The 25715-nt window shown below is 51.8% G+C and overlaps 2 protein-coding genes across 2 annotated transcripts in view; both read left to right on the top strand.

Moving 5' to 3' along the window:
- MBTPS1 (membrane bound transcription factor peptidase, site 1) overlaps positions 1-11385 on the top strand; it is a 44592-nt gene extending 33207 nt beyond the window's left edge. Inside the window, exons 17-23 of the mRNA XM_043898169.1 lie at positions 216-340; positions 1028-1105; positions 3689-3829; positions 5563-5694; positions 6441-6567; positions 9597-9727; positions 10588-11385. Coding sequence (XP_043754104.1) covers positions 216-340; positions 1028-1105; positions 3689-3829; positions 5563-5694; positions 6441-6567; positions 9597-9727; positions 10588-10784 — 931 coding nt within the window. The 3' untranslated portion in view covers positions 10785-11385. The remainder of the gene's footprint in view (positions 1-215; positions 341-1027; positions 1106-3688; positions 3830-5562; positions 5695-6440; positions 6568-9596; positions 9728-10587) is intronic.
- Positions 11386-18405: 7020 nt separating this feature from the next.
- Positions 18406-25715, top strand: part of SLC38A8 (solute carrier family 38 member 8) — a 39541-nt gene continuing 32231 nt past the window's right edge. Inside the window, exons 1-3 of the mRNA XM_043897440.1 lie at positions 18406-18427; positions 18783-18973; positions 23413-23611. Coding sequence (XP_043753375.1) covers positions 18785-18973; positions 23413-23611 — 388 coding nt within the window. The 5' untranslated portion in view covers positions 18406-18427; positions 18783-18784. The remainder of the gene's footprint in view (positions 18428-18782; positions 18974-23412; positions 23612-25715) is intronic.

Raw genomic sequence — 25715 nt, 5'->3', positions numbered from 1 at the left:
ATGTGGTGCATTTCATGAAATAAATTGGGCTTCGGTTTATTCTGTACACTAGTTGGAGCATTTACATTGTGTTGTTACTCAAACCAGGACAGTTAGTTTTAGGTGAAGCCTAGTGTGGATGAAGTGGCCTCTGGTGGGAGAAATTGATTTTCTCAAAATATGACGGGTTTGTGGGATGCCTCAAGTGCTTCACAAAGGCCCTGTCCCTGTCATAGGCAGTGGTGGATGCCAGACACTGGAGGAGCCAACGTCCCAGCCCTGAACGAGCTGCTGTCAGTCTGGAACATGGCTTTCAGCGATGGCCTGTACGAGGGGGACTTTACCTTGGCGAATCATGACAGTAAGGTTTTGTGTTTGCTTTTAGTAGGGCTCGTCATTCCCAGAGGTGGGCTAGCAGATGCGGTGCATCTTTGAAGTCTTGAGTTTTCAGAGAGAAAATAATGTGCTGTCACCTAAATATGCAAGGCCTGTGGAAAGAACTGTGCAGTGTCTTCACAAAGACACCTGTAATTCTGGGTGCTCCCCCAGTCTTTGTCCAGATTTTTAAGATGAAATACTTCTTGCCAGCATTCCTAGTTTTGGTTCTTTGTGTCCTGTATATTCCCAAATAAGGAACACTCCCCAGGTCTCTGATTATTTATGAAATTCTATTTATGAAATAACGTTGCATACCTCACGTAAGAAGTATCCTACCGTCCCCCTTCGTTCTGGTGACTAGTTTCTGAAACAGCATCTTGAGCATTATTGTCACCTAGACTGCTCGTCCTGACTTAGGTTTTCCCGAGGCTGACAGCTCCAGTTTCTTTAATCTGCCCAGAAACCTTAGATTAATAGCATAATTTAGCTTGAATTTTGAGATTATTACTTGTAGTTTGTGTGACCAGGCAATAATAATAGCTCCTCTCTTAAGATTAGGAATGGCTTTAGTAAATATATAATGTCTAAAGCGTGCATCCAGGTAAATGAGCAGCTGCTGCTGAATGCCTTCAGTGTTTCCAGGTTCTAACTGAATGGCTGTTTATTCTAGTGTATTATGCGTCAGGGTGCAGCATTGCTAAATTTCCAGAAGATGGCATCGTGATAACACAGACATTTAAGGACCAAGGTATGGAATATGCTATTCATATGCTTTTTGGTTTCTCTCTTTCTTTCTTCTTAATTTTTTAATCACAGTTTTATTACATGTAATTCACCTACCATATGGAGGAAGGCATGGCAACCCACTCTAGTTTTCTTGCCTGGAGAACACCATGGACAGAGGAGCCTGATGGGTTACAGTCCATGGAGTCGCAGAGTTGGGCATGACTAAAACAACTTAGCATGCATGCGTGCACCTACCATAACATTCGCTTTTTTAAAGTCTACAGTTCAGTGATTTTTTTGTATATTCACAAGTTGTGCAGTCATCACCACCACCTAGTCCCAGGACATTTTCATCACCAGAAAAGAAATCCATTCTCCATTAGCAGTTTGGATTTTTAAAAAATTCATCACAGTGTTTGTGTGGTACTTCAGGTAAGACGTCTGTGTGATGTGAACCTAGGAAGGTTCAACCATCTCTTGCTGATAATTAGAAGACATGGGTAGTGAGCACTGCAAAGTAAGTTGACTTTCCTATAGGAGAAGAGGGTGTTGGTAAGGGTTTTTTTGTGTTTTTTTTTAAACTACCTTCAAAATTGCTTGAAATTTTTGTTACTATTTATGAATTGTTCTACTCTGTGATTGCCAGATAACTAAAATTTTAGAGAAATGTTGACTGTTTTGAATGTCTTAACTATGTGAAGATAAAGAATATTGTAATACAAAGTCATCTCGTAAAATTCTCTGAAGGATTAGAAGGGAGGAAAGGTCTTTGCTTTCAGTTTCCTCTTTTCTAACCCTGGAAGGTCAGCCATGCTGTGTCCCCAGCGTCGGTGCTGTGACCGTGCTTGGCGCGCAGAGCAGTCAGGGTGCAGGGGGAGCTGGGGAGCCTCTGCCCTTCCTGCAGGTGCCGCCACCCCCGTCCTGCCCGGGGTGGTCATCCTGCAGCCCTGTGCCCCAGAGCCGGCGTCCGCACCCTGTGTCTCTCACCTGCGAGGTTATCATGTGACCGCGTGATGGATACTTGCAGATTGGGTCCATCTCCTTGTGCAGCTTGATGTTTCTTTCGTGTTTCAGAATGGCAGGCCCCTTCGTTGTGATGTTTGTCATTTTCTGTAGTTGAAGTCAGGGACAGTTTCATTAATAGAGAATGACAAGAAGTCAGGATTTCTCACTCATGTGTTTGCGTTTGCAAGGTGAAATTTACTGCTGTGTTGTCTGGAAGGGGTTCCTTCCTTCCAGTCGAGAAGTCAGTCAATGAGTAGTTCTCTGTTCATAAGATTATGTTTTAACTTTTAAGCATGTATGATTCTGTCTTCCCAGTCCCCTGGCACAGTGCACTGTGGCTTAGTGATTCTTGCTGAGCTCCATTGTTCACCAGGCTTTGTTGCTTCTGGACACCCCCTACGCCCCCGGGTGAAGGCCGTGGACTCCTTGTCAGCCTCTTGGTATCTGGTAGCTCTTCATTTTGCGGCGAGAGGAAGTAGGTTAAGGGTGCATACTTTACTTTGGTGTTCTGCTAGTCTGAAAATAAAGATTAATTACCTTGGAATCCTTTTTAAAGGGCTTTTTATTTCCAAACAGGCTTTAAGTTGCTTGAATAATCTTGTGGGTACAAAATAGGAATTTAAAAATCTGGGTTATGCTGGATCAAAAAGGACCCTATTGTTAGAGACAGAGCTCTGTCAGACCACAAGGCCAGGCTGCAGTGCTTTGTGCACGTTCCCTGCTTCATCTGTTCCACTGCCCTGTCTCTCCCTCTGACAGAGAAAATCCTGTGTTCCCTTCCGCGGGCTCCCTGGGGGCTTATGTGCAGAGAATAGGAAGCACTGCGTTCCTGTAGCCTCATGTTTTAGAGTGACCGGCGGGGTAGACGCTGGATGCAGGTGTGTGTCGTTTCAGTGCATGGCCGCGTTTGCTTTAGGGTCTGAGACTCTGTTTATGAGCTGGTGTCACTGGCAGCAGCTGCTGTGGTGTCTGTGCAGTGTCATCTTGGTCCAGTTGATGTTGTGAGTTGTCGGTTTGGGCAGAGGCGGGAAGCTCTGCTGTTGGAGCATTTGTACTGTGTTTGTGAGACTCATGTAACAGATACCTTAAATCAGAAATACGTGGGCATGTGTTCTGAAGATGAGTGTCATTGTCATAGCTTTTGTTACTAAACATGAAGCCTGGGTATCAGTGTGTATAACTGTGCATAGGTACCTGTGTGGTGAGGGGGCACTTCCCCTTGTGTGTGTGTAGTCTGAAGACATAGCCTATCAGCATAATAAGAAGGGACAAAAATTTGTGCTTGGGGGATGAAAAGAGAGAAGTGATGCCTTTAGGACTGTGAATACTGTGTATCATCATTTTACGTGAAAATGGAAAAGGAGGATTATGGGAATATACATACACACATATGCGAATTTCGCTACAACCCAAATTAGTGGCACTTTATACTTTGTTTTCTTATCCTAAAAGTTTGCACTGTTGTGACTGTATGTTTTATCTTGGTGTGTTTTTTTTCCCCTGTTTTGTTAGGTGGACTAAATGGCAAGTCAAGGGGCAGCTGGGACGTCCTTCATTCCCTCGCAGAAGTTCTCACTCCTGTTTTGTTGTGTTGTTTCAGGACTGGAGGTCTTGAAGCAGGAAACGGTGGTGGTTGAAAACGTCCCCATTTTGGGGCTGTACCAGCTCCCAGCCGAGGGCGGCGGCCGTGTCGTGCTGTACGGAGACTCCAACTGCTTGGACGACAGTCACCGGCAGAAGGGTGAGCGGTGGTGCGGCTGAGCGGGTGGGCTTGGTGGCCGTGACGTTTTGCACTTTCTGCGCTGGTCCCCAAACAGGCCCCCATGAGACGCTGGTGAATAGGTAGGGGCTGCTCGGGGTGTTTCGATAGGTATCTTGGGCTAGACACGTTTAATAAGCAAAACAAAACTTTGTGGCCTTCCAGAGGCTGGCGGATGGCAGACCCACCACACGCAGCGGGGAGGCCCGTGGTTACTGTCTCTGCCCTCCCTGGCCCCCTCTCTGGCATCTGTGTCCCTGACACTACTCTGCAGGCCCCCTCTCGTATCTGACCACCCCTTTCCTGCGGGCCCGGCACTTGGCCCTTATGCCAGGCCTGGGAGCTTGGGCTGTTGAGAGGGGCATGTGGTATCCTTGTTGGGCGTGAGGGGGCACCTAGTCCTTAGCACCCCTCTTTGCTAGCATCTCTTGATGAGTCCTTCACATTTGAAGGATGAGCTTGGACACAGACTTGTCTCTCTCTTGCTTTGTAAAGGAGGGGTGGATGGGTGTGAGTGTTCTGTCTCTGCTGGGGGGGCGGGGGGCGGGGGGAGGCGTGTCCTCACGGGCAGGTGATGACCAGGCTTCATGGGAGGGGCGAGGCGGCTTGAGCGTAGCTGGCCTGCCTGGGGTGCACCTCTCCCCCTGTCTCTCTCCCTGTGCCCGCTCTGTGATCAGAAGGTTAAGTGACTGCATTCCTACCATTTCACGTGAAGCATTAGAATATGGTTCTTTTTTTTAAATAAAAGTCAAAAGTGAAGGTAAGTTATAGTTGAAAGAAGATTAATGTTTTATTTCTGTGGAGACTGTTATTGCAGACCTGAGGTCTTGGGAAGCTTCTTTATTGGCCCTGCAGTGGTAGGGGGCCTGTCCCGTCCCACACTCCCTGTGACCGCCTGGGGGAGCTTTTGGAGCTGTGAGCACTTGACTCAGGCTCTGTTGGGGGACAGGCGCTTCCTGCCATCCCCTCTCCTTTCTGTGAGCCTCCTCCTGTCCGTGCTAGTTTTGGGGGATGTGGCAGCCGCGGGGAGAAGCTGGTGGGGGCAGTGATCCAGGTTTAGCCAGTGCAGCTCCTTGGTCTCCTGAGAGGAAAGTCCATCTACGTGGCCGCACGAGGGGGTTGTTGAGCCCAGCCCAGCACAGGACTCGCAGTGACGTTCCCAAGATAACTGTCTTCCCACTCTGTGGTTGGGGCCACTGACTCAGGGCAGCCCAAACCACTAGTCTGCACTTTCACTGACCTCGAGCCCACCTCTCCAGACGCACGTGGCGGTCCTGGCTCTGCCCTCCTCTGGGACAGCCTGCGGGCGCTGGCCTGGGTCAGCTCCTCGCTCTCCTCTCCTCTCACCGGGCCCTCCGTTCTCAAGCAGCGCTTCTTTCAGCGGTGTCATGTGGTCCTGCTGTCCGTGTAGGAACCCCATCCATCCTTGTCACGAGGGCCCCAGAGCTGAGGGGTGCATGGGCAGCTCGTGCAGCCCCGAGCCTCTGGGCCAGCCTGGCCTCCTTGAAAGGAGGCCCCGTGGGCAGCCGATGACTGTGAGGACACGAGTGTCTCACGCAGGGCTGTGCTGGGACCTGATCTTTTCCCACCCCGTTTCCGCCTTGTTCGGGGCTCACTTTAGTTTTCCTGTAGAGGCTGCTTTAAAATAGTCTACTTCCTAAAAAAAATAAAATAAAATAGTCTACTTCCTAAGCAGTGTGTTGCTGACCCCGCAGACTGCTTCTGGCTCCTGGATGCGCTCCTGCAGTTCACGTCGTACGGGGTGACGCCCCCCAGCCTCAGCCACTCAGGGGCTCGGCAGCGCCCCCCCAGCGGAGCAGGCTTGGCAGCCCCGGAGAGGATGGAAGGTGAGCGGCCTCGGGGGGTGGGGGTTCGGGGTGCGGGCTCACTTGAGACGATATGGGTTCAGGGCTCTGGGGAGGAGTGGTCAGCAGGTCTGCGCGCTCACTAGGTACCAGGCGCTGGGCCGGGGTGGCTTCACAGGGATTACTCTCTGAGTCCCCTTAGAACCTGGAAAGCAGATACTTCTTCCAAATCCATGGAAGAGATGGGCCCAGGTCCCCCAGCGGGGGGCCCCTCAGCGGAGCCTGGGCTGCGAGCCCTCACGGCCTGAGCCCCGTCTCCCAGGCTGTCCGTGGACCGTGTTGTGAGCCGGTGTAGTTCTGACCTTCCCACTGGCCGCATTTACGGAGTGAAAAAACGGGCAGTTCCTTGTGATGAAACTGTGCAGCCCCCGTCCCCGGAATATTACTGTGTAAACATGTGGCGCCCAGCCTCTCAGTTGCTCAGTAGCCGTGTGTGGGCAGTGGCTACCGTGAGGGGCAGCACGATCTGAGAAACAAAAGGAGTTTGGAATTTTGAAAATGGAGATTTTCTTTTTGGTCTGAGTATTAAATATTTGAAGAGATGCTGTTTCCATGGAGTGTATCTACAGGTTAGACTCCTGAGTGTAGGCACGTGTGTGTGATTACAGGCATGCGGGGGTCGGCTGCTGCTGCGCGTGCAGTGTGCCACTTTAGAGGAAGCAACAGCTAACAATGTCTCTTTTCCCCTGCCTCCTCTTAATGATGGCCTGTCGGTGGGTGCTGTCCAGGGAACCATCTGCACCGGTACTCCAAGGTCCTAGAGGCCCGGCTCGGAGGCCCGGAGCCACGCGCGCTGCCGGCCTGTCCGCACCTGTCGTGGGCCAAGCCACAGCCTTTAAACGAGACGGCTCCCAGGTTGGTGTCTCCTGTGCTTTTCCACTTCTGCTGCTGGGTTTATGATTCATTGCTGCTTTTTTAATAAGAGCGAATGGAATTTTACTGACATCATTATTGAATAATCAAATCTAGCTTGTCATTTGTGATGGTTTTTAAATTAGCGAGCCCCCATATTGACCTTTAGAATCACGCACCCTGGTGGTACTGTGCATGAAAAGAGCTCTGGTAATTAGCCTTCTGGTGAGGTTTGCTTGGTTTTTGCTTGAAAAGCTGTGATCTAACAGTCGTGTCCCTGGAAGGGTCGCTCTGACTCCTTATGCTGGAGATTTGGGAGTTGAGTGCGCCTGTGTGCGGTGTTGGTTCTGGAATACAGATGGGGTCTTCTGTGTCCCCCCGGGGCGACCTGGAGCCACGTTTGTGCCCTCACCTGTGCTGGGTTGTCCCTGGTAAAGTGACCTCAGACTGTGACAGGCCCAGACACTGATCTGCCTGCTTCTCCATCTGGCTGTCAAGCTTGAGCTCTTCATTTGTGTCAGTTCCTTTTAAAAGCCAAAATTGAGCGACCTGTGCTGTTTCTCTGTTGAGGCAGAAGAGCCAACTCAGTCCACTGGTTCCTGTTTTCTGTAGATCGCTCCTCTCCTGTTTCTCTGTTTGGCGTCTCTGGCCCCAGCAGGACAATATCCTGCTGTGGCGAGGAGGATTGAGGTCCTAGTACAGTGACGCAGGGCCCTATGTTCTGGGCATGGCTGTGGGAGACCCCGCAACCCTCACGGCTCCTCCTCCTCTGAGCGGTGCTGCCAGCCCCTGTCTCCCTCACGGGCAGCACACCCCACACACGTGGCCAGATCACCTCCGGGTGGCTCCTGCCTTCTCTCCCCTACCAGCTGCCCACTTGCCTTGGGTCTCAGCATGTACAGTGTTGGGGTGTGTATGGCAGGGCACGGGACTGCCGTCTCCACGGTGAGCCACGAGGAGGGAGATGCCTGCAGAAGGCCCAGAAGCTTCCTGTGAAGCTGTCGTCATGAACAGAAGCCCTGAGTGCACCTCTCACTGACCATGTCATCTTTAGAACACGCTCGATAGGAAACAGCATCGGATATTCATCACGTTGTCTCCTCGTCAGCAGTTTCTTCCTGAAACTTTAATTACTGAGTACTTTTCCATTCCAGTTAACATGCCATCATTTAAAATTTTCTGATAAGATTCCATTTTTATATCTCATTTATTTATAACCTATCATTATCTGAACATTCAAACCAGACTTTAATTCAAGCTGTTGTCAGCAGTTCACACTCGGTGGACAGTCGCTGTCGGCAAAGGTTTCTGAAACCCACTTCTTCTCCATGGTACTGCTCAGGGCTCTGAGGACAGGTGACAGTGTCCTGTATCTGCGTGTCCATCAGACAGCCCGTCACGTACCAGCTTGGCCCATCAGGGTGCTGCTGCTGTGCTGCCCCTAGAATTTGATTTTCACTGTTGCTCTCTGGAATTCCTTCTTCTTAAAACACCCACCAGGCCCCACCTTTATCTCACTTCTTGCTGGAAATTGTTCTCAGTCCTCAGCGACCTGGATCTGGGTCTAGATTCTGAATCTCTGAGGAGATGTGAAACAATGTCAGACAACCCCAGTCAGCCCTGGAAAGGTCAGGGTCTATCAGCCCAGTGCTGAGTGCAGGTGTTCACTCTGTCCTTGAAACCGGGATGCAGTTCCTGGTGTCGTTCCCGGGTGTCGGGCGTCCATACTATGAGCAGCTGTAGGAGATCAGACCTACGAGGAGCCCCACACGAGGCTAACCTGTCCTCCCACCAGGACGTTGTGGAATTCTCAAGTGATAACGTGGAGCTCTGTCACCCCAGCTGCTCAGCGAGAAAGGATCACTGTGGGGTAATTAAATTCCAGAACAGGAGAGCGCTGTGAGAATGAAAAGACAGCCCCATGTATATTCACCTACAGGGTTATAAAGCTTAAATGCATTGATTCCATAACTTAGAATCGTCAGTTTAATTTCCAGACTGATTAAGCTGAAAAGCGAAGTGAAATCATATAAAATAGAGCAGATTATAGTCTAAGCAGTTACCCCACTGGACGTGCCTGATAGTAGCTGATCAGAAAGCCTCTTTATGGAGCTGACATCGCCTGGCTGCCCTCTGACCTGCCTCTTGACTGCTGCTAGAACTCGGCTGTCTGCTCTCACTTGGCCAAAGTAAGAGATGGGCCAGCAGGGTCCACATGAATAAGAAGCAGAACGGGGAATTCATAATTGCAAGCATATTTTATTCTCTTCCCTTGTTTTAGCCAGAATGGTCTTCAGATTTTCCGTCTGCACTCTTTGCTCTCATCTCTGTGTCTTCCCACGCTGCTCTTGGCCATGTACCAGCCTCTCTTCCTCAGTTACATGTGCTTCCGATCTAAGAATTAGTACTGAGAGTAATGATGCAGTCAAAACGAGTCCAGTGCATTTTGCAAAGCACGTGTGTTCCCTTCATCATCCTGAGGCCTCAGGCAAGGCCCATGCTCATTCCTTTATTCCCGTGTTTCTGCCATTGCTCGGTTACTTGTGTGTCTGCCTCATTCTCCCTCCTGCGAGTGGTGTCCTTGAGGACCAGGGTGACAGCTGGCTCCTGGCACCGGGTCTGCTGCCTTTGCCACATACGAGTAGGTGCCCCCGGCTCTGCTGTCTCATGGCGGAGACTGGTCCTTCTAGCCGGGCTGTGTCCACTGCTGCTGTCCACCAGCTCCTTCAGAGGTCACGTGTAGTTTCCTCATCTGCTGGGTCGTGTTCCTGGTTGAAGCCAAGACAAACTCCTGTTGGTGATGTTATAGACCCTCCAGAACTGCATCTCACGCATAAGGTCTTGATCTGACGTCCTTGTCTGGGGGCCTGGAAGTGCCCCTCTAGTTGTCCGCAGTTGTGTTTAGATAGACGTAGATGGGACATCCGTTCACGTTTCTGTTTAAATCACTTTCTGTTTCTTAGGAATTGGGTCAGCTGCCTGGGCCAGTACAGTTGCTTATTTTTATTTTGTTTGAATCTGTTTTCCTGAAGTAACCTTTGGAAACACCAGAAGTTGCTCTCCATTGACCTGGACAAAGTGGTATTGCCCAACTTCCGATCGAATCGCCCTCAAGTGAGGCCCTTGTCTCCTGGAGAGAGTGGAGCCTGGGACATTCCTGGAGGTCAGTTCTAGGTGCTTTATTGTGGGGCTGAGTTATCCTATGATTTATTCAAAAGAGCCTCTCCCTCTCGCCCAGGAGGTGGGCCAGGCCGTTCCTGTCTTTGCCCTCCTGGGAGCAGCGGTGGTCCAGGCTTTCTTCCTGGTACAAATCACAAGGCCAGAGCAGACCTAAAGGATCAACACATTGTAGTCTCTTAGAAGATCCTATCTGAATTTTCAAATCTGAATTTATTTTGTGATGTTCGTCTGTCATAGCCTGGCCCTGAAACCTCAACCCAGACATCACCACCAATTCTCTGCCCCAGCCCACCTGGGATAGGACTTCCCTAACCTGGGATGCGCAGTTAATTTTGGGGGTGTCCCTTCCCCCAAGTGACATCAGATGTCCCTCGCCCACCCCCAACCCTGACAGGGCTCTGGCCGGAGTAGACTGCCGGGGGCAGGTGGTCCTCTGTCTAGGACGATGGGACAAGTCGTTCTGGCAGAGTGTGGGCCCCTCTTCTGCTCGGGAACCCCTGTGCTCTTACATGGCTTCACAGCTCCCTGGAGGCACTTCTCCTGGTTCTAGGAATTGGCCAGAAAAACTCCAGGGATCAGGAAGGGGTACCCTGTCCCATGTGGTCCAGCCCTGTGTTCTGGAACCCTGGCATTGTCCAGGTACAGAGCTGATGACAGCACAGACCCCACGGTCCAGCAGCGGCCACGCTCAGTTGCCCACCGCAAGTGGGAGGCCTTCCCAGCAGTGAGGCAGCTGTCCTCACCTCCCTGCCGGCCTGCACTTTTCTTTCCTCCTTTCTCCGGGTCACTACGAGCCCAGCTGGTTGCAGCCATCAGACTGACCATCTTCCCACTGTTCTGCAGGGATCATGCCAGGCCGCTACAACCAGGAGGTGGGCCAGACCATTCCCGTTTTCGCCTTCCTGGGAGCCATGGTGGTCTTGGCCTTCTTTGTGGTGCAGATCAACAAGGCCAAGAGCAGGCCGAAGCGGAGGAAGCCCAGGGTGAAACGCCCACAGCTCGTGCAGCAGGTTCATCCGCCAAAGGCCCCCTCGGTGTGACACCCACCCAGCTGGCCGTGAGAGCTGGGGAGCGCCTTCGCGGGCAGCCAGGGGGCAGGTGGAGCCGTGGGGTCTGAGGAGCCCTGGCTCGAAAGGGCTCAAGCCTTCAGCTGGGCGTGTGCAGGAGCTGAGAGCCCGTGCCGCGCGGGGCTGGGGCCACTGGAGGGCCCCGAAGGGCAGCCTGGGGTCAGACCTCGCTGGCCGCCGTGCACCAAAGACTAAGACGACGTCTAAAGGCTGTCGGGGAGGAAGCGGCTCTGACCAAGCTAGACGTGCTCCATAAAGGCTATTTTCTATATTTATTGTTGGGGAAAAGTCACTTTAAAGACTTGTGCTGTTTGGAAGCAAAGCTATTTTTTTGGTCAATGGAATGCAGTTTTTTACTATTTCATCATGAGGACTAACACAGATGCTGCGATCTCCTTTTTGATGAAAGGACAGACTGAGATTTGAAAGAAACTTGCACAAATCTGTGAAACATAGCCCTTCGCTTTATTTTTATAAGTATCAACTGCCATCATGTTTTGTAATTTGGGTCTTGATTTCACCATTGTCGGTGAAGAAAATTTTCAATAAATATGCATTACCTGTATGAAGCTAAGGGGCTTCCCATGTGGCTCAGTGGTAAAGCATCTGCCTGCAGGAGATGCAGGAGACATGGGTTTGATCCCTGGGTTGGGAAGATCCCTTGGAGGGAGGGAATGGCAACCCACTCCAGTCTTCTTGCCTGGGAAGTCCCACACACAGGGGCCTGGCGGGCTGCAGTCCATGGGGGTCACAAAGAATCGAACATGACTGAACATTCATGCATGCATGCATGAAGCTAAAAAGCAATGTGTAAGTGGTCCCTTTTCCACCTGTCCCTTTCTCCTGATGACAACCTGGAATGGGTTCTGAATCAGCCTATTGAATTTTTCTTGAGATATAATTCACTACTACAAAATTCTCTGTTTAAAAGTGTACAGTTCTGTGGGTTTTAGTATATTCACAAGTTCGTGCACCATTATTGCTGTAATTCCAGAACATTTTCATCACCTCCAAAAGAACCCTTGTACACAGTAGCAAGTCAGCCTCTGTCGCCTCCCCCACTGCCCCAGGTCGGCCCTGATGTGCTGTCTCTATGAATTCACCTGTTCTGAACGTTGCATGTAAACAGCGTCATGTAATACATGGCCTTTGGGGACTAGCTGCTTCCACGGAGTGTGTTTTAGTGGTTTGTCCATGTCATAGCTGTCTCAGTACTTCACTCCTTTCTAGACCTCAGTAACACTCTGTCATGTGGACACATCTTAGTTTGTTTATCCTCACTTGATGGACCTCTGAGCTGCTTCCACTTTTTATCTGTTGTGAATAGTCTTGCTTTGAGCATGCGGGTACCATTTTTGGTGTGAACATAAGTTTTCATTTCTGTTGGGATGACACCGAAGAGTAAAATCCTGTAGCTTTATGCTTCATTTTTTGAGGAACCACCAAGCTCTCTTTCCAAAGCACTGTTTTATCAGTAGTTCCTGCCAGCAGTGTATGAGGGTCACAGCTTCACCTTCTCTCCAACACATGCTGTTACCGGTCTTTTTGACAGTTGTGCCCCAGGGGATGTGAACTGATGGCTCATTGTGGTTTGACTTGCATTTCCCTAAAGATTAGTGTTGTTGAGCATCTTTTCATGTGTTCATTGGCCATTTTTCTGTCTTTGGAGAAATGTCCGTTTCAGTGCTGTGTCCATTTTTTGAGTTGTCTTTATCATTGACTTGTAAGAGTTCTTTATATATTTCAGATGAAAGTCCCTTATGAGATACATGACTTGAAAATAGTTTCTCTCATTCTGTCGATTATCTTTTTAGTTTCCTAATGGTATCCTTACGGGCCTGAGTTTTTCATTTTGATGAAGTTCATTTTATCTGTCAGGGTCCATTTCTGAGAAACCATTGCCTCATCCAGGGTAGCCTGTTAATTTTTAACCCCTGCTTGTATAGTCTGTTTCCTGTCCTTCAGCTGGCCCAGACATCAGCTTTCAGATGACAGGTGAGGACAGGCTGACGGAAAAGGGCAGAGGTTGTGTGGGGTCAGGTTGTGTGGGGTGAGGTCCCGGGGAGAGAGGGACCCCAGACGAGGGAGGAGCCACCAATGCCCAACTCTCCCTGCCACATGTCACCCTTGGCAGGTCACAGTGGTAACCTTGCAACTTTGAACCGTGTTCCGTGGCTGCTGTTGCTTTGAGGACTTGGAGACATTGCTGAGGGCCCTGCAGAGCTCTCCCATTCCCCCCGGAGATGGAGCTGGAGAGAGGGCTTCAGCAGGGTGAGCATGCACAGATGGGGGGAGTCTCTGCAGGACCACTCGATGGCATCTGCTGTGTGCCACCCTGTCCCAGGGAGAGACCCGTCGGGGGTTGTGGGATACCAGGTCCACCTGGGAGGAACATGCCAGGGCCCTGGCTGTAGACCCAGACCAGCCACTTCCTGCTGGTGGGCCTTGTCTGATGTCATCCAGCCCTGGGCCTGATGCAGAGGCAGCACTCAGTTGTGTCCCCTGGCTGACGGTGGTTTTCTTCCTGGTGACACACGTGCCCAAGGCCTACTCACTGTTTGGAAGAGTCCCCGTGTGTGTGCGGAGCGGACTCTCATTGTTCTAGGGAATGGCTCCGTGTCTTTTAAAACCAAAAGCAGGAGCAGGTGCCCCAGCACAGCTATAGATAGTTGTGGGAGTTCTCGAGGGCCCTGGGGTCTCCCAGGAGCTGAGCATGGAGGTTGGCCCCAGGGCTGGTCCCTAACCATGCTCACCCAGCCAGGCAGCATCCTGACTATGTGGAGAGGGGCCAGAAGTGGGGTGAACAGCGTTTCCTCAGCCCTTCCCTGTGTTGGCACCCGGGTCTGGGGTCTTCCCTGCACCACCTAGCCTCTGGTGCCCGGGCACAAGGACCCTGAGGCCCTCCCACCAGAACAAGCCTGTGCTCAGTGAGCCCGCCTGGAACGGTGGTGCTGCCTCTGCTGACGCACCGCTGGCCTAGCCTTGGGGATGTTTTGCGTGCATTAAGGGGTCTGGGCGGGTAGTCTCAGTCATCCTGTGATACCCCAACCACCGTTTCTCAGCTGAGGGGGGCCAGCCTTCCAACCCAGATCTGGCCTGGGCCTGAGCTCTGAGCCCCCAATGCCAGATTGCTTCTAATGGTGGGAAGGCTGCCTGCTTGCTGGTAATACTGGGGGTGCTACCTAATGTTTACTGGCTCCAAGATGAAGTGAGTTAAGACTGTCACATGTAGAGTAAGTAGAAGTTTCCAGAGGGAAAAACTCAATTTTTTCCCCCCGGTGGGTGGTGCTATTAAGAGGATGTTACTGTAAGAGGATGTTGTTTTAATTTGCTGGTAACACGAGAGCAGTGCAGGCAGAGATCCCTGGGCCTTGTATGCTCCTTGGGAAGAGCCTAGAAATCTGCCTTAAGGGGTCCCTAAGATAAACAGGGACACAGACATGTGTCCATGTCTGACCATTGTGGTGTGATCACTCACCTAGAGCCAGACATCCTGTAATGTAAAGTCAAGTGGGCCTTAGGAAGCATCACTATGAACAAAGCTAGTGGAGGTGATGGAATTCCAGTTGAGCTATTTCAAATCCTAAAACATGATGCTGTTAAAGTGTTGCACTCAATATGTCAGCAAATTTGGAAAACTCAGCAGTGGCCACAGGACGGGAAAAGGTCAGTTTTCATTCCCATCCCAAAGAAAGGCAGTGCCAAAAAATGTCCAAACTACCCTACACTCGCACGTTAGCAAAGTAATGCTCAAAATTCTCCAAGCCAGGCTTCAACAGTATGTGAACTGTGAACTTCCAGATGTTCAAGCTGGATTTAGAAAGTGCAGAGGAACCAGAGATCAAATTACCAACATCCATTGGATCATCAAAAAAACACAAGAGTTCCAGAAAAACATCTGCTTTATTGACTACGACAAAGCCTTTGACTGTGTGGATCACAACAAACTGGAAAATTCTTAAAGAGATGGGAATACCAGACCACCTGACCTGCCTCCTGAGAAATCTGTATACAGCTCAAGAAGCAACAGTTAGAACTGAGCATGGAACAATAGATTAGTTCCAAATCGGGAAAGGAGTATGTCAAGGCTGTATATTGTCATCCTGCTTATTTAACTTTTAGGCAGAGTACATCATGCAAAATGCCAGGCCGGATGAAACACAAGCTGGAATCAAGATTGCTGAGAGAAATATCAATAACCTCAGATACACAGATGACACCACCCTTATGGTAGAAAGCGAAGAAGTAAAGAGCCTCTTGATAAAAGTGAAAGAGGAGAGTGAAAAAGTTGGTTTAAAACTCAACATTCAGAAAACTTAAGATCATGGCATTCAGTCCCATCACTTCACAGCAAATAGATACAGAAACAATGAAAACAGTGATAGACTTTATATTTTTGGGCTCCAGAATCACTGCAGATGGTGACTGGAGCCATGAAATTAAAAGACGCCTGCTCCTTGGAAGAAAAACTGTGACCAACCTAGACAGCATATTAAAAAGCAGAGACATTACTTTGCCAACAAAGGTCTGTCTAGTCAAAGCTAACGTTTTTCCAGCAGTCATGTATGGATGTGAGAGCTGGACTATAAAGAAAGCTGAGCACCGAAGAATTGATGCTTTTGAACTGTGGTGTTGGAGAAGACTCTTGAGAGTCCCTAGGAGATCAACCCAGTCAATTTCCTGAAAGGGACCAGTCCTGAATATTCATTGGAAGGACTGATGCTAAAGCTGAAGCTCCAATACTTTGGCTACCTGATGCGAAGAACTGCCTCATTGGAAAAGACCTTGAGGCTGGGAAAGATTGAAGGCAGGAGAAGGGGATGACAGAGGATGAGATGGTTGGATGGCATCACCGACTCGATGGACATGAGTTTCAGCAAGCTCTGGGAGTTGGTGATGGACAGGGAGGCCTGGTGTGCTGCAGTCCATGGGGTCGCAAAGAGTTGTACATGACTGAGCGACTGAACTGAACTGAGGCCCACTGCCCTGTGACTCAGCCTCCGGTCTGGCTGCTGACACCTGGGGACTCTTCCTATGGATGCAGTGGGTGGAGGAAGGTTGATATTAAAGCTGTTTGAAGATATTTCTCACTTTCAAATGCCAAGGCACAGTTTTCCTTTAGCCAGAGCGGGACTCTGGATCGTAGCTCAGGGGTCCATCCCTTTCATAGGGGGAGGGGACAGCAAGGCCAATGCTGTGGGCCGAGTGTCGTCTGGAAGCCCCCGTCTCTGACCTGCTACTTACAAAAGGCCCAGAGCCGGGGTGGGTGGACCATGGGCCTCCAGCCCTGAGAAGTGCCGACCATCAGAACTCGTGGTGCTGGCTGTATTTGTTTCCCACTGCTGCCGTCACAAGTTACCAGGAAGCACTGACACATTTATTCCCTGCAGTCCTGGAGCTTGTAAGTCCAAATCAGCTTCGTGGAACTAAAATGCGGTTGGTTCCCTAGGAGGGCTCCAGGGCAGAATTGGCTTCCTGGCCTGTCCCGGCTTCTCGAGGCACCTCCTCACCTCCAGTGTGCACCAATCCACCCTCTGCTTCTGTCAGCCTTGTCTCTCTGCCCTCTGACCTCTCCTGTGTCCCTGTTCTCAGGGTAGGAGGGGCTGTTCCCACCACTCTGCAGGTGACCCCTGTGAGGCGTGGATCACAGTCCCAGGCCCTCAGGTTCCTGAGACCTGCCCATCTGTCTTCCAGAATTTTCTGAAGGGTGTGAGCACAAAAGTTCGTGGAAATGAGCTGAAGTCACTTTTCCCTTAAGTTTGAACCCTGCCAGGTGACCAGTACCTGTGGAGATGGAAAGGAGGGACCCGGGAACGTCCCTGGCCGGGTGCTCCCCTGGGGGGCGATGTGGGGCCGTGCGCGGGGTGCTGGGCTGAGCCCCTTGTACCACCAGAGCCGCCCGCCCACACAGACGGGCCCCAGGGGTGCCTCTCCTCCCCGAGAAAGGTCACGCAGCCCTGGGATTCGGCAGAGGGCATATCAAAGCCCCTCAGATTAGAGGCTTTCCCCATTGAGTGGAATTTCACAGCCCAGTGGCCAATTTCTAAGTCATGCACGTTAATGGGCAGCTAATGAGGGACCCAGGCGGGACAGGGAGGTGCCCCGGAGCCCTGAGCCCACATTAAGGAGTACAAAGCCTGCCCAGATTAAGGAGTACAAAGCCAGGCCGCTGTGAGGGCCCTTGATCTTCACTGCCTGGGGTGGTGGAGGGGGAGGGCTGAGCCATGTGATTTTGGGAGGGACTGGGCACCCCAGCCTCTCCCCCACCCCCACCGTGTCCTGCCACCCTCTCACCCATTCATCCCCGCCCTTACTCATCCATTCCCATTCGGGCACCTTTGGAATCTGGACAGGGACGAGGGGGGTGGCAGTGTGACACCGTTCGCTTTGAGGGGACACTCGGGGCTGATTCCCAGCTCTGGCACTGGTCAGCAGTCGCGTTTCGAGCCACTTGCCCCACCTCAGGGGAGCCCTGCTCCGTACAGACCATGGCGACAGCCCTCGCGGTTGGGCAAGAGGACTCCAGGAGCCGTCCGGTAAGCCCTGCAAGGCCCGGGTCCCGGTGAGACTGTGCACGTGGGGGCCGCGGCTCTACGGCCCAGATGCCGGCCGGCTCTGGCTCCCGTCCCGTGGCACCTGCAGACTCACCCGCCACTCAGCAGACCAAGCGGAGCCGCTGCAGCGAGGGGGCACCGTCGTGGGCTTGAGCCTACGCGAGACACGCCTTTGGTGCCCATCTCTGCAGACACTTGGACTGAGGGAGGCGCTGAAGACGTTTAACTTAAAGCATCAGTTCCCAGGAAGGGCTTCCGTACCCCCGAGTCAGCAATGCCACGGAGGGACCCCACGGCCCGTGCTTTAACACACTCTCGAGGGGATTTGAGCCTGGGTGCTGGAAACAGACAAGTTCACCTCTGAATTCAAGATCTGACCTTCACGGGCCTGTGTTTTCCAGATAGGAACTGTTTCCTGTATTCTGCCTGTATCTAAGCTGACTGTATCAGGTCGGAGAGGTGGCCTCTACTCAAAATGTGGTCCAGGGACCCCCAGCACACTGCTCACCCAGAGCAGGGTTAGCGGGTTGGCTCTGGCCTCTTAACCCACCTCCAGGTGATTTGAGGGCTCATTAATCTGTGGAGCCACGCGGTGAAACTCCTGGGCCTTTGCCTATGTGAATCTCCAGCCCTCCTGTGAGGAGGGCAGACAGACCCCTTTCTGTAGCTGGGTAGCCAGGCACGGAGTCCCTAGCAGGTGACAGAAGGGGGCCTGGAGAGGTGTCCTGGTAGGAGGCCTTGGGCCCCCGGCCTAGGTCGCTGGGTGAGATCAGCCAGCTCCCCTGACCCGGGGCTCAGGGAAAGCCCCGCCCCAGTGCTTCTTAAGCCTCCTCTCCTCCCCTGCTCAGACCAGCAGCCTCAGAAGCTGCAAGTTCTTGGGACAGATGGTCTGACCTCTTGGTCACATCCTCCTAGGTTTGGGGTTGTGACCCTCAGCCGTGCTGTCTAGGGCCCCCCCGATTCCTGACTCATTTGCCCACCCCTCCGGGTCCTCTGGAGTGAGCCTGAATCCCATACCCGATGGCCCAGGACTGCTGGTCTCCGTGAAGACTGGACTTGGTGGTAAGGACCAGATGCTGGAGGCAGGGGGATGGGTGAAAAGAATGATAGAGGGAGGAGTTTGGGGGTTGGAAGAGAAAGGGGAGGGGGCGGCCCCGGTGGCAGGAGTGCCCATGAACAGGGGTAAAAGTTGGGGGGAAACATTTGTTGAGGGGAAGGCATGAGGACCAGGAGTTACAGGGCAGGTGGGTGCGTAAGGCTCTTGAAAGGGGATCAGAGGCTCGGAAAGCGATAGAGGCCGGGGTGGTTGCGACGGATGCCCTAGCTCAGTGGAGGAAAGACCCCTCCCAGCTGGAGAAGGGTGCCGAGAACCAGGGAGGAGGTACCGAGACGACCCCCCTCCCCACTCTGCTTCCAGCCATGGAGGGGCAGACCCCAGGAGGCGGAGGCCTTTCAGAAAAGCCGGTCCCCACGGCCACAGGCCCTGGCCTGTCCTCGCTGGGCGCCGTCTTCATCCTCCTTAAGTCTGCGCTGGGTGCTGGCCTGCTCAACTTTCCGTGGGCCTTCCACAAGGCGGGGGGAGTGGCCCCCGCTTTCCTCGTGGAGCTGGTAAGTTGTCGGGGGCTGTTTCACGGGGAGGGGCGGGGGAGGGTGGTCTTTGGGAGCAGGTGGGAGCTGAATTTTATTTTTCCAGGCGGAGCCCTAGGCATTGCTTTTGTAGAGCAAACACTCCTGTGTTTTGGTTTTTTGTCCCTCGGCTCATGGGGGAGAACGGAAAATCCCGGTGTAAACCTGTAGACCCGGGCCATGAGCATCCTTGGAGCTGAGGGCCACGCGGCCAGGTGGGGCTTGGGGGGACGCGTTGGGGAGGGTAGCACCTGCAGCCAACGAACCCGGCCTGTGAGCTGAGCCACTGCCTGTCTTTAGCTCCACAGCTAAAGCCCAAATCCCGTGGGCAGAGCAGGACTGACTTGCCGTGAGCCCCCAGCCTGCGCAGTGTCAGGGGTGTTTGGCCACTGCTGCGTGTGGAGCCCGAACTCCCTCCCTTTCCAGAAAGTTCTAGGGACTGACCGTCCTCAGCAGAGAAGAGCTGCTGGTTAGCACAGCTTCATTTTATTAGCTGATAGGAATCAGGCGTTTCCTGATGAGCTCTTTGACGGACATCATGTCAAAGGCTTTTTCCTGGCAGCCGCTGATAAGGGCTCCGTTGGGCCTTTCTGATCCTTCTGGAAGCTGCCAAACACCACCCTGCGTGGTGTCCAGTAGCTCGTGCCGCCCCCGCGCTGGCCCAGCGCCCTTCTGGACCGTGCAGGCTCTGTCCTCCTGAAGCTTGCTGTAAGGGGGAGCTTGGATAAGATTCAGGAGGTCAAATGAAATGGTGGACAGTGTGATGGGGAGGGGGTGGGGTGACCTCTTTGGGAATGGTGGAAGCTGAGAAGCCCCCTCCAAGGCGGCACTGAGCCCCAGCTTGTGTGGGTGCACGTGATGGGCAACAAGGCTGTTTGCTGTCCCCGAACAGGGAGCCCGACCTCCAGCCACAGAGGGTCGGTGATGGAGCGGGTGGGGCTGGCATGGGGATCCATGTCAGGCACAGACGGGCTGGGCTGAGGCAGACAGGCGCCCTACTCGCTCCCCAGGCTCCGGGTGGGGTCTCCCAGCACCTCCAGGCCTGCAGATGCTGACTCTGGGTGGGCCTCCCTGGTGACACGGGTGCTGCTGGGGTGGCTTGCCGTTGGCCCAGGATGGTCTAAAGCTCCTGCCCCGAGCAGGCAGACTTGAGGAAAGGGGACCCCAAATAGGAATAAATGGAAACTCCCCACAAGGGAAAAGGTCAGGCTGGTGAACAGCTCACCCTTCCCCCACCCCATTTCCTGTCTCTCCCTCTTCACCAGACAGTTCTGCCCCCTCTTGGATTGGCAGAATGTTTAAACATCCCTGCCACTGGGAGGCTAGTGGTGTGAGATTTTAGGTCTCTAATGGCTCCATTAGCATTGGAGGATTAATGAAATTAATGAGCCTGGGTCTTCCTCGGCTCCAAAGAGACAGGCAGCCTGGCCAGGGGCTTTTGCCAACTGGCTGCTCAGAGGCTTAGGGACCCTCTTGAGGGTCACCCAGTCCTGTGTGGTCAGCTCACTGTGTTAGGAGAGACGCACCTCCACTGGCCGAGGCTCAGTCTGGCCCCCTTCACTTCCTTTGGTCCACAATATTTACTAGTGCCTGCTATGTACTGGGTTTTCTCCTGGGGGCTGAATGTAAGCTAAAAGACACGATCCCAGTCTCCATGGAGCTTAGAGTCTGGTAGTGATCTCCAAGGATCCCCACACTGTATGCACCAGCCCCCTGGATCAAATGACCACAAACTGACCAAAGTGTATTCTCTCCCAGTCCTGGAGAGTCATGTCCCCTCAAAGGCTCTAGCGGAAGGTCCTTCCTCCCTCTCCAGCTCCTGGGGCTCCAGCTGTTCCTTCACTGGTGGCCACGTCGTCACTTGGCCTGCTCCTCTGTGTCTCCTCCTTTTCTGTCTAAGGACACTTGCCATTGGATTTGAGGCCCAATCAGTCCTGGGTGTTGGAAGGACTGATGCTGAAACTGAAACTCCAATACTTTGGCCACCTCATGCGAAGAGTTGACTCATTGGAAAAGACCCTGATGCTGGGAGGGATTGGGAGCAGGAGGAGAAGGGGACAACAGAGGATGAGATGGCTGGATGGTATCACCGACTAGATGGACGTGAGTTTGAGTAAACTCCGGGAATTGGTGATGGACAGGGAGGCCTGGCTTGCTGCCATTCGTGGGATTGCAAAGAGTTGGACACAACTGAGCGACTGAACTGAACTGAACTGGATCATCCAGAACGACCTCATCTCAAGGTCCTTAATTTTACCTGCAAAGACCCCTTTTCATCTTCATTATCTGTGCCTGCAAAGACAGGTGCCACTAAGTCCCTTTCACAGGTTCCGGAGACTATTGAGGGGATTCAACCCACCATAAGAAAAATTGTGCCCATAAAAGGCATCGCTCAGCCAGAGCCTGAAACAGAGGGTTGAGCCCACCTCAGGGATGAAGTGTGGGGAAGCTTCCTGGAGGAGGTGACCTGGGGGCAGGGGGTGGGGGTGGTAGGAGGTAGGGAGTTCCCAGGTGAGGGGCAGTGGTTGGAGGCAGGAGGGAGTTCCAGGCAGAGGAGCCATCTTGGACAGAGGTCCAGGGGCTGCAGGGAGCATGTGTGTGCTTTCTGGCTCTGAACTTCCAAGTTTCTCTGACTTGGTCCAGTTAGATGTTGCCCTCAGGCTGCTGGAGTAGGAACAAGCCTGCAGTCCAGGGCACGAACTATGTCTGAGGGGCCAGCCTAGCTCTCCCCAGGCTTCTAGGTTGAGCACCTTGCTGCTGCTGCGTCCTTCTCCTCCATAGAACTGTGGGAGGGGGTCTGAGTGTGGAGACCAGGTCCAGCTTAGGCACAGGTAATGGTCCAGCCTGGAGAGACTCAAAAACATTTAACTCTGTGGACAAGCGGGGCTCAAGTGCATCACTGGGGGTGGGTGTCGAGTGGCACAGATGATGATTTGGAAACAGTTTATAAGAAATTACCAGAGTTGAACACATGTCTACCCTGACACCCACGTATTCGACTCCTAGGTGTGTGTCCAGGAGAAGGAAACGTGGGTCCTCAGCATGACTTGTTCTAGAATGCTCAGCTCTTCGTTCATAGCAGCCAAAATGAAGGACAGCCCAGATGTCTGGCAAAAGGGACTGGACCAGCCAAGTGATTCTATCCACCCAGTGAAATAGCACTGAAGAAAAAGAGGAATAAACTACTGATGCATCCGACAGGGCTGGCCCTCCCCAGTGTTACTGCTCAGTGGAAGAAGCCAGATAGGAAAATATATAAAAGCAAAGTACCGTTAGAGTGGCTTTTTTCTGGATCTAGGATGGGAACAGGAGGGGAACTCAGGGATGTGATGTTCTGTGTCTTGGTAGAGGTTCAGGTTACACATATGCCTTAGTTGTACCCCTTCCAGTGATGCACTCACGACTCTGTGCATTTCATGGTGTGTAAATTTTTTCTTACAAGAGAGGACTAAAAACAAACATCAAACTCCTATTAATGACACACATGCCCAAATCTTTGGGGGTGAGTATACTGATATCCACAACTTACCTTGAAATGTATCCTCCAGTTTAGTTGGACATGTGGACACATGGTAAGAGATGTGATAAAACAAGCACAGGGACCTGCTCCTGGTAGAATCTAGGTGGTGAGGACATGGTGTTCATTGTGAAATTCTTCCAATTTTCCTAGATGTTTGAAAAGTTTTCATAGTGTTGGAAAAATTTAAACTAAAGTAGGGAGAGCCCTGGAGAGGGAGTCTGGAGAGTAACAACGACCATTTCTTTTGTTGTTAAATACTTATTTATTTGGCTTCACCGGGTCTTAGTTGTGGCCCATAGCCTCTTTAGTTGAGGCCTATGAACTCTCAGTTGTGGCATGTAGGATCCAGTTCCCAGGGCCCTGCATGGGGAGCGCAGAGTCTTAGCCACCGGGCCACAGGGCAGTCCCCAACCGTCATGTCTTGAGCAGGTACCACCTGCCAGGCACTGAACTGAGTGCATTATTGCTTTGTTTGGTCCAAATGCTTCACAAGCCCCCAGTAAGGTAGATGGTATCATCCCCGTTTCACGGATGGGAAAATAGAGTGATGGTTGGCCTCATGCCACAGAGCGGGTGAGTGGCGGGGTTGGAATTGAACCCAAGTATGCCTGCTTCCTAACCACCGTGCCTTATGGGCTCTCCACCCACAACCCGTGTGATCTTAGGAAAGTCATTTAAACTCTGGGTTTCCAAAGCCTCATTTGTCCAGCTGGTGTGGTTTGGCATGGATCCCAGATTTACAGATTTAGACCAGCGTGGCCTCTAGATTCCACCTGCTTTGTAACTCTGGTTTTGAGGAATGGGCTGGTGGCTCGTCAGGCCGGGGCCTCTGCAGCTGAGGCTCGCTGGGAGTGGGCTGAGCAGCTGTGGGCATGCCCAACGCCGTGGTCCTGTTTGGCAGGTCTCCCTGGTCTTCCTGATCAGCGGGCTGGTCGTCCTGGGCTACGCTGCCTCCGTCAGCGGCCAGGCTACCTACCAAGGCGTGGTCGGAGTGCTGTGTGGCCCCGCCATCGGCAAGCTGTGTGAGGCCTGCTTCATTGTCAACCTGCTCATGATCTCCGTGGCCTTCCTCAGGGTGGTCGGCGACCAGCTGGAGAAGTGTGAGTACCTGCGCTGGAGTCGAGGTGACCCCCAGTGTGGAGCTCAGGGCTCCTGGTGGATGAGCAGGGCGTGGACGTGGGGCTGGGCCCTGGGCGAGCAGCAGAGGCCGAGACCAGCCCTAGTTCCTAACATTGTAGGGAAGGGAGGTCTAGGATAAGTAATCACCAGTACAGCAGAAGTCGGGGCGGGGGGCTGTGCTGGGGTGTCCCGTGGGGACTCATTTTACACATGGCAGGTGGCACCAACTGCAAAGACATCCCTGTGAGAACCAGTAGCACCTTGAGTTTTGGGACCTTGAAGACTCTGGGCCCACGCACCCTTGGCCTCTAGTCCCCCACTAACTGTTTCCCTCTAAGTACTGCTTTGGCTGCGTCTTACTGATTTTGATATGTTCTGGTTTCACTTTCATGTCGTTCAAACCTTTGCTAATTTTTGCTACGATTTCTTCTTTGACCCTTGGGATGTTTAGAATTGTGTGATTCAGTTTCCAGTGATTTGGGAGTTTCCTTGATGCACTTGTGGTTTCTCCCTCAAATGCATCATGGTCAGAGAACACATGTATGTCGTTGTGGCATTTGAGACCTATTCTGTGGCTCAGGTGTAGTCTGTCTTGTTGACCTCTTTTTTTTAATATTTGTTTATTTGGCTGCGTCAGGTCTTTCTTGTGGCGTGTGGGCTCTTCTTTGTGACAAGTAAGGTCTTTATTTGTGGCATGTGGGATCTAGTTCCCTGAACAGTGATTAAACCCTGAGCCATCTGCATTGGGAGCTTGGAGTGTTAACCACTGGAGCACCAGGGAAGTAAGTCCCTTACTGAGCTCTCAAAGGGTGTGTATTCTGTGGTTGTTGAATGCAGTGTTTTAGAACTCTCCATTATGTCAAGATGATCCAGAGCGTAGGCAGACCTTCCATGGCTTTGCAGATTTTTGGGGAGTGGGCAGCAGGGTGGGGAGGTCTAGTTATTCTGTTTGATTCTGAGAGAGAAAGTGTTAAAATTTCTGATTATGATTGCCGATTTGTCTATTTTTCCCTTTAATCCTATGAATTTTTTGCTCATGGTTTTTGAAACTCTTGTTATTAAGCACACTCTGTGAATTGCCTTTTTATTATGAAATTTCCATTTTTGTCTCTGAATTACTTTGTCATTATATCCGCCTTCTCTTCTATGAATATAGCCTCTCTAGCATCCTTAAGATTAGCGTTTGTACAGAATTTCTCTTCCCACTCTTTTACTGTGAACCTAACCATGGCTTGGAATTTTAAAATGCATTTCTTGTAGACAGCATATGGTCAGGTCTTGCTTTTTTATCATCTTGACAGTTTTGGGTTTTAATTGGAATATTTTAGACTTTTACTTGGAATGTAATTACTGATATGATGAATCTCAGTCTATTTTATTGTTTGTTTTGTCTGTTCTGTCTCTTGAACCATGAAAAAGGGCCCCCGACGCGGGGTTTTGGAAATTAAAAGCTCCCATGTTGTGGGAAGTGCTCTCATCCCTCAAAAAAATAAAAGTTGGTAAATCTGAACCTCTCAGTGGGTAAATGGGTGCAAAGTTGTGGCCAGTAGAGGTTATGTCAAGTTTCAATTATGATCGGCTGGTGGTGCTGCTCTTAGGAGACGAATTCTGAGGTGCTGCCATGTGGAGAAGGATTCTCAGGGGATGTGGAATTGAGGAAGACTCTAAAGGGCTGCATTGTTTAGAAGGATCTGTGGGCTGTCACATAGGCAAGGATCCTGAGGGGCTGCTGTGTTGAGAAGGATTCTGAGAACAATCTGAGGAACTGCCATGTTGGGAAGGATTCTTAGAGGCTGCTTTGTTTAGATGGATTCCTACGGGCTGTCATTTTGAGAAGGATTCTAAGGGTTGCTGTGTTGAGAAGAATCTTGGGGACTGCTGTGTTGATGAGAATTCTTAGTGGCTACCATGTTTGGAAGGATTCTGATGGTCAGTTGTGTCACAAGAATTCTGAGGGCTTTTGTGTTGAGAAGTATCTTAGGGGCTACCATGTTGAGGACAGTTCAGAAGGGATGTCTTGTGAGATGGGTTCTGATGGCCTCTTTGTTAGGGGCTGCTGTGTTGAGAAGGATTCTGAGGTGCTAC

This window comes from Cervus elaphus, chromosome 4 (genome assembly GCF_910594005.1).
Source record: "Cervus elaphus chromosome 4, mCerEla1.1, whole genome shotgun sequence".
NCBI lineage: Eukaryota > Metazoa > Chordata > Mammalia > Artiodactyla > Cervidae > Cervus > Cervus elaphus.
This window is presented reverse-complemented; position numbering and strand designations above follow the sequence as displayed.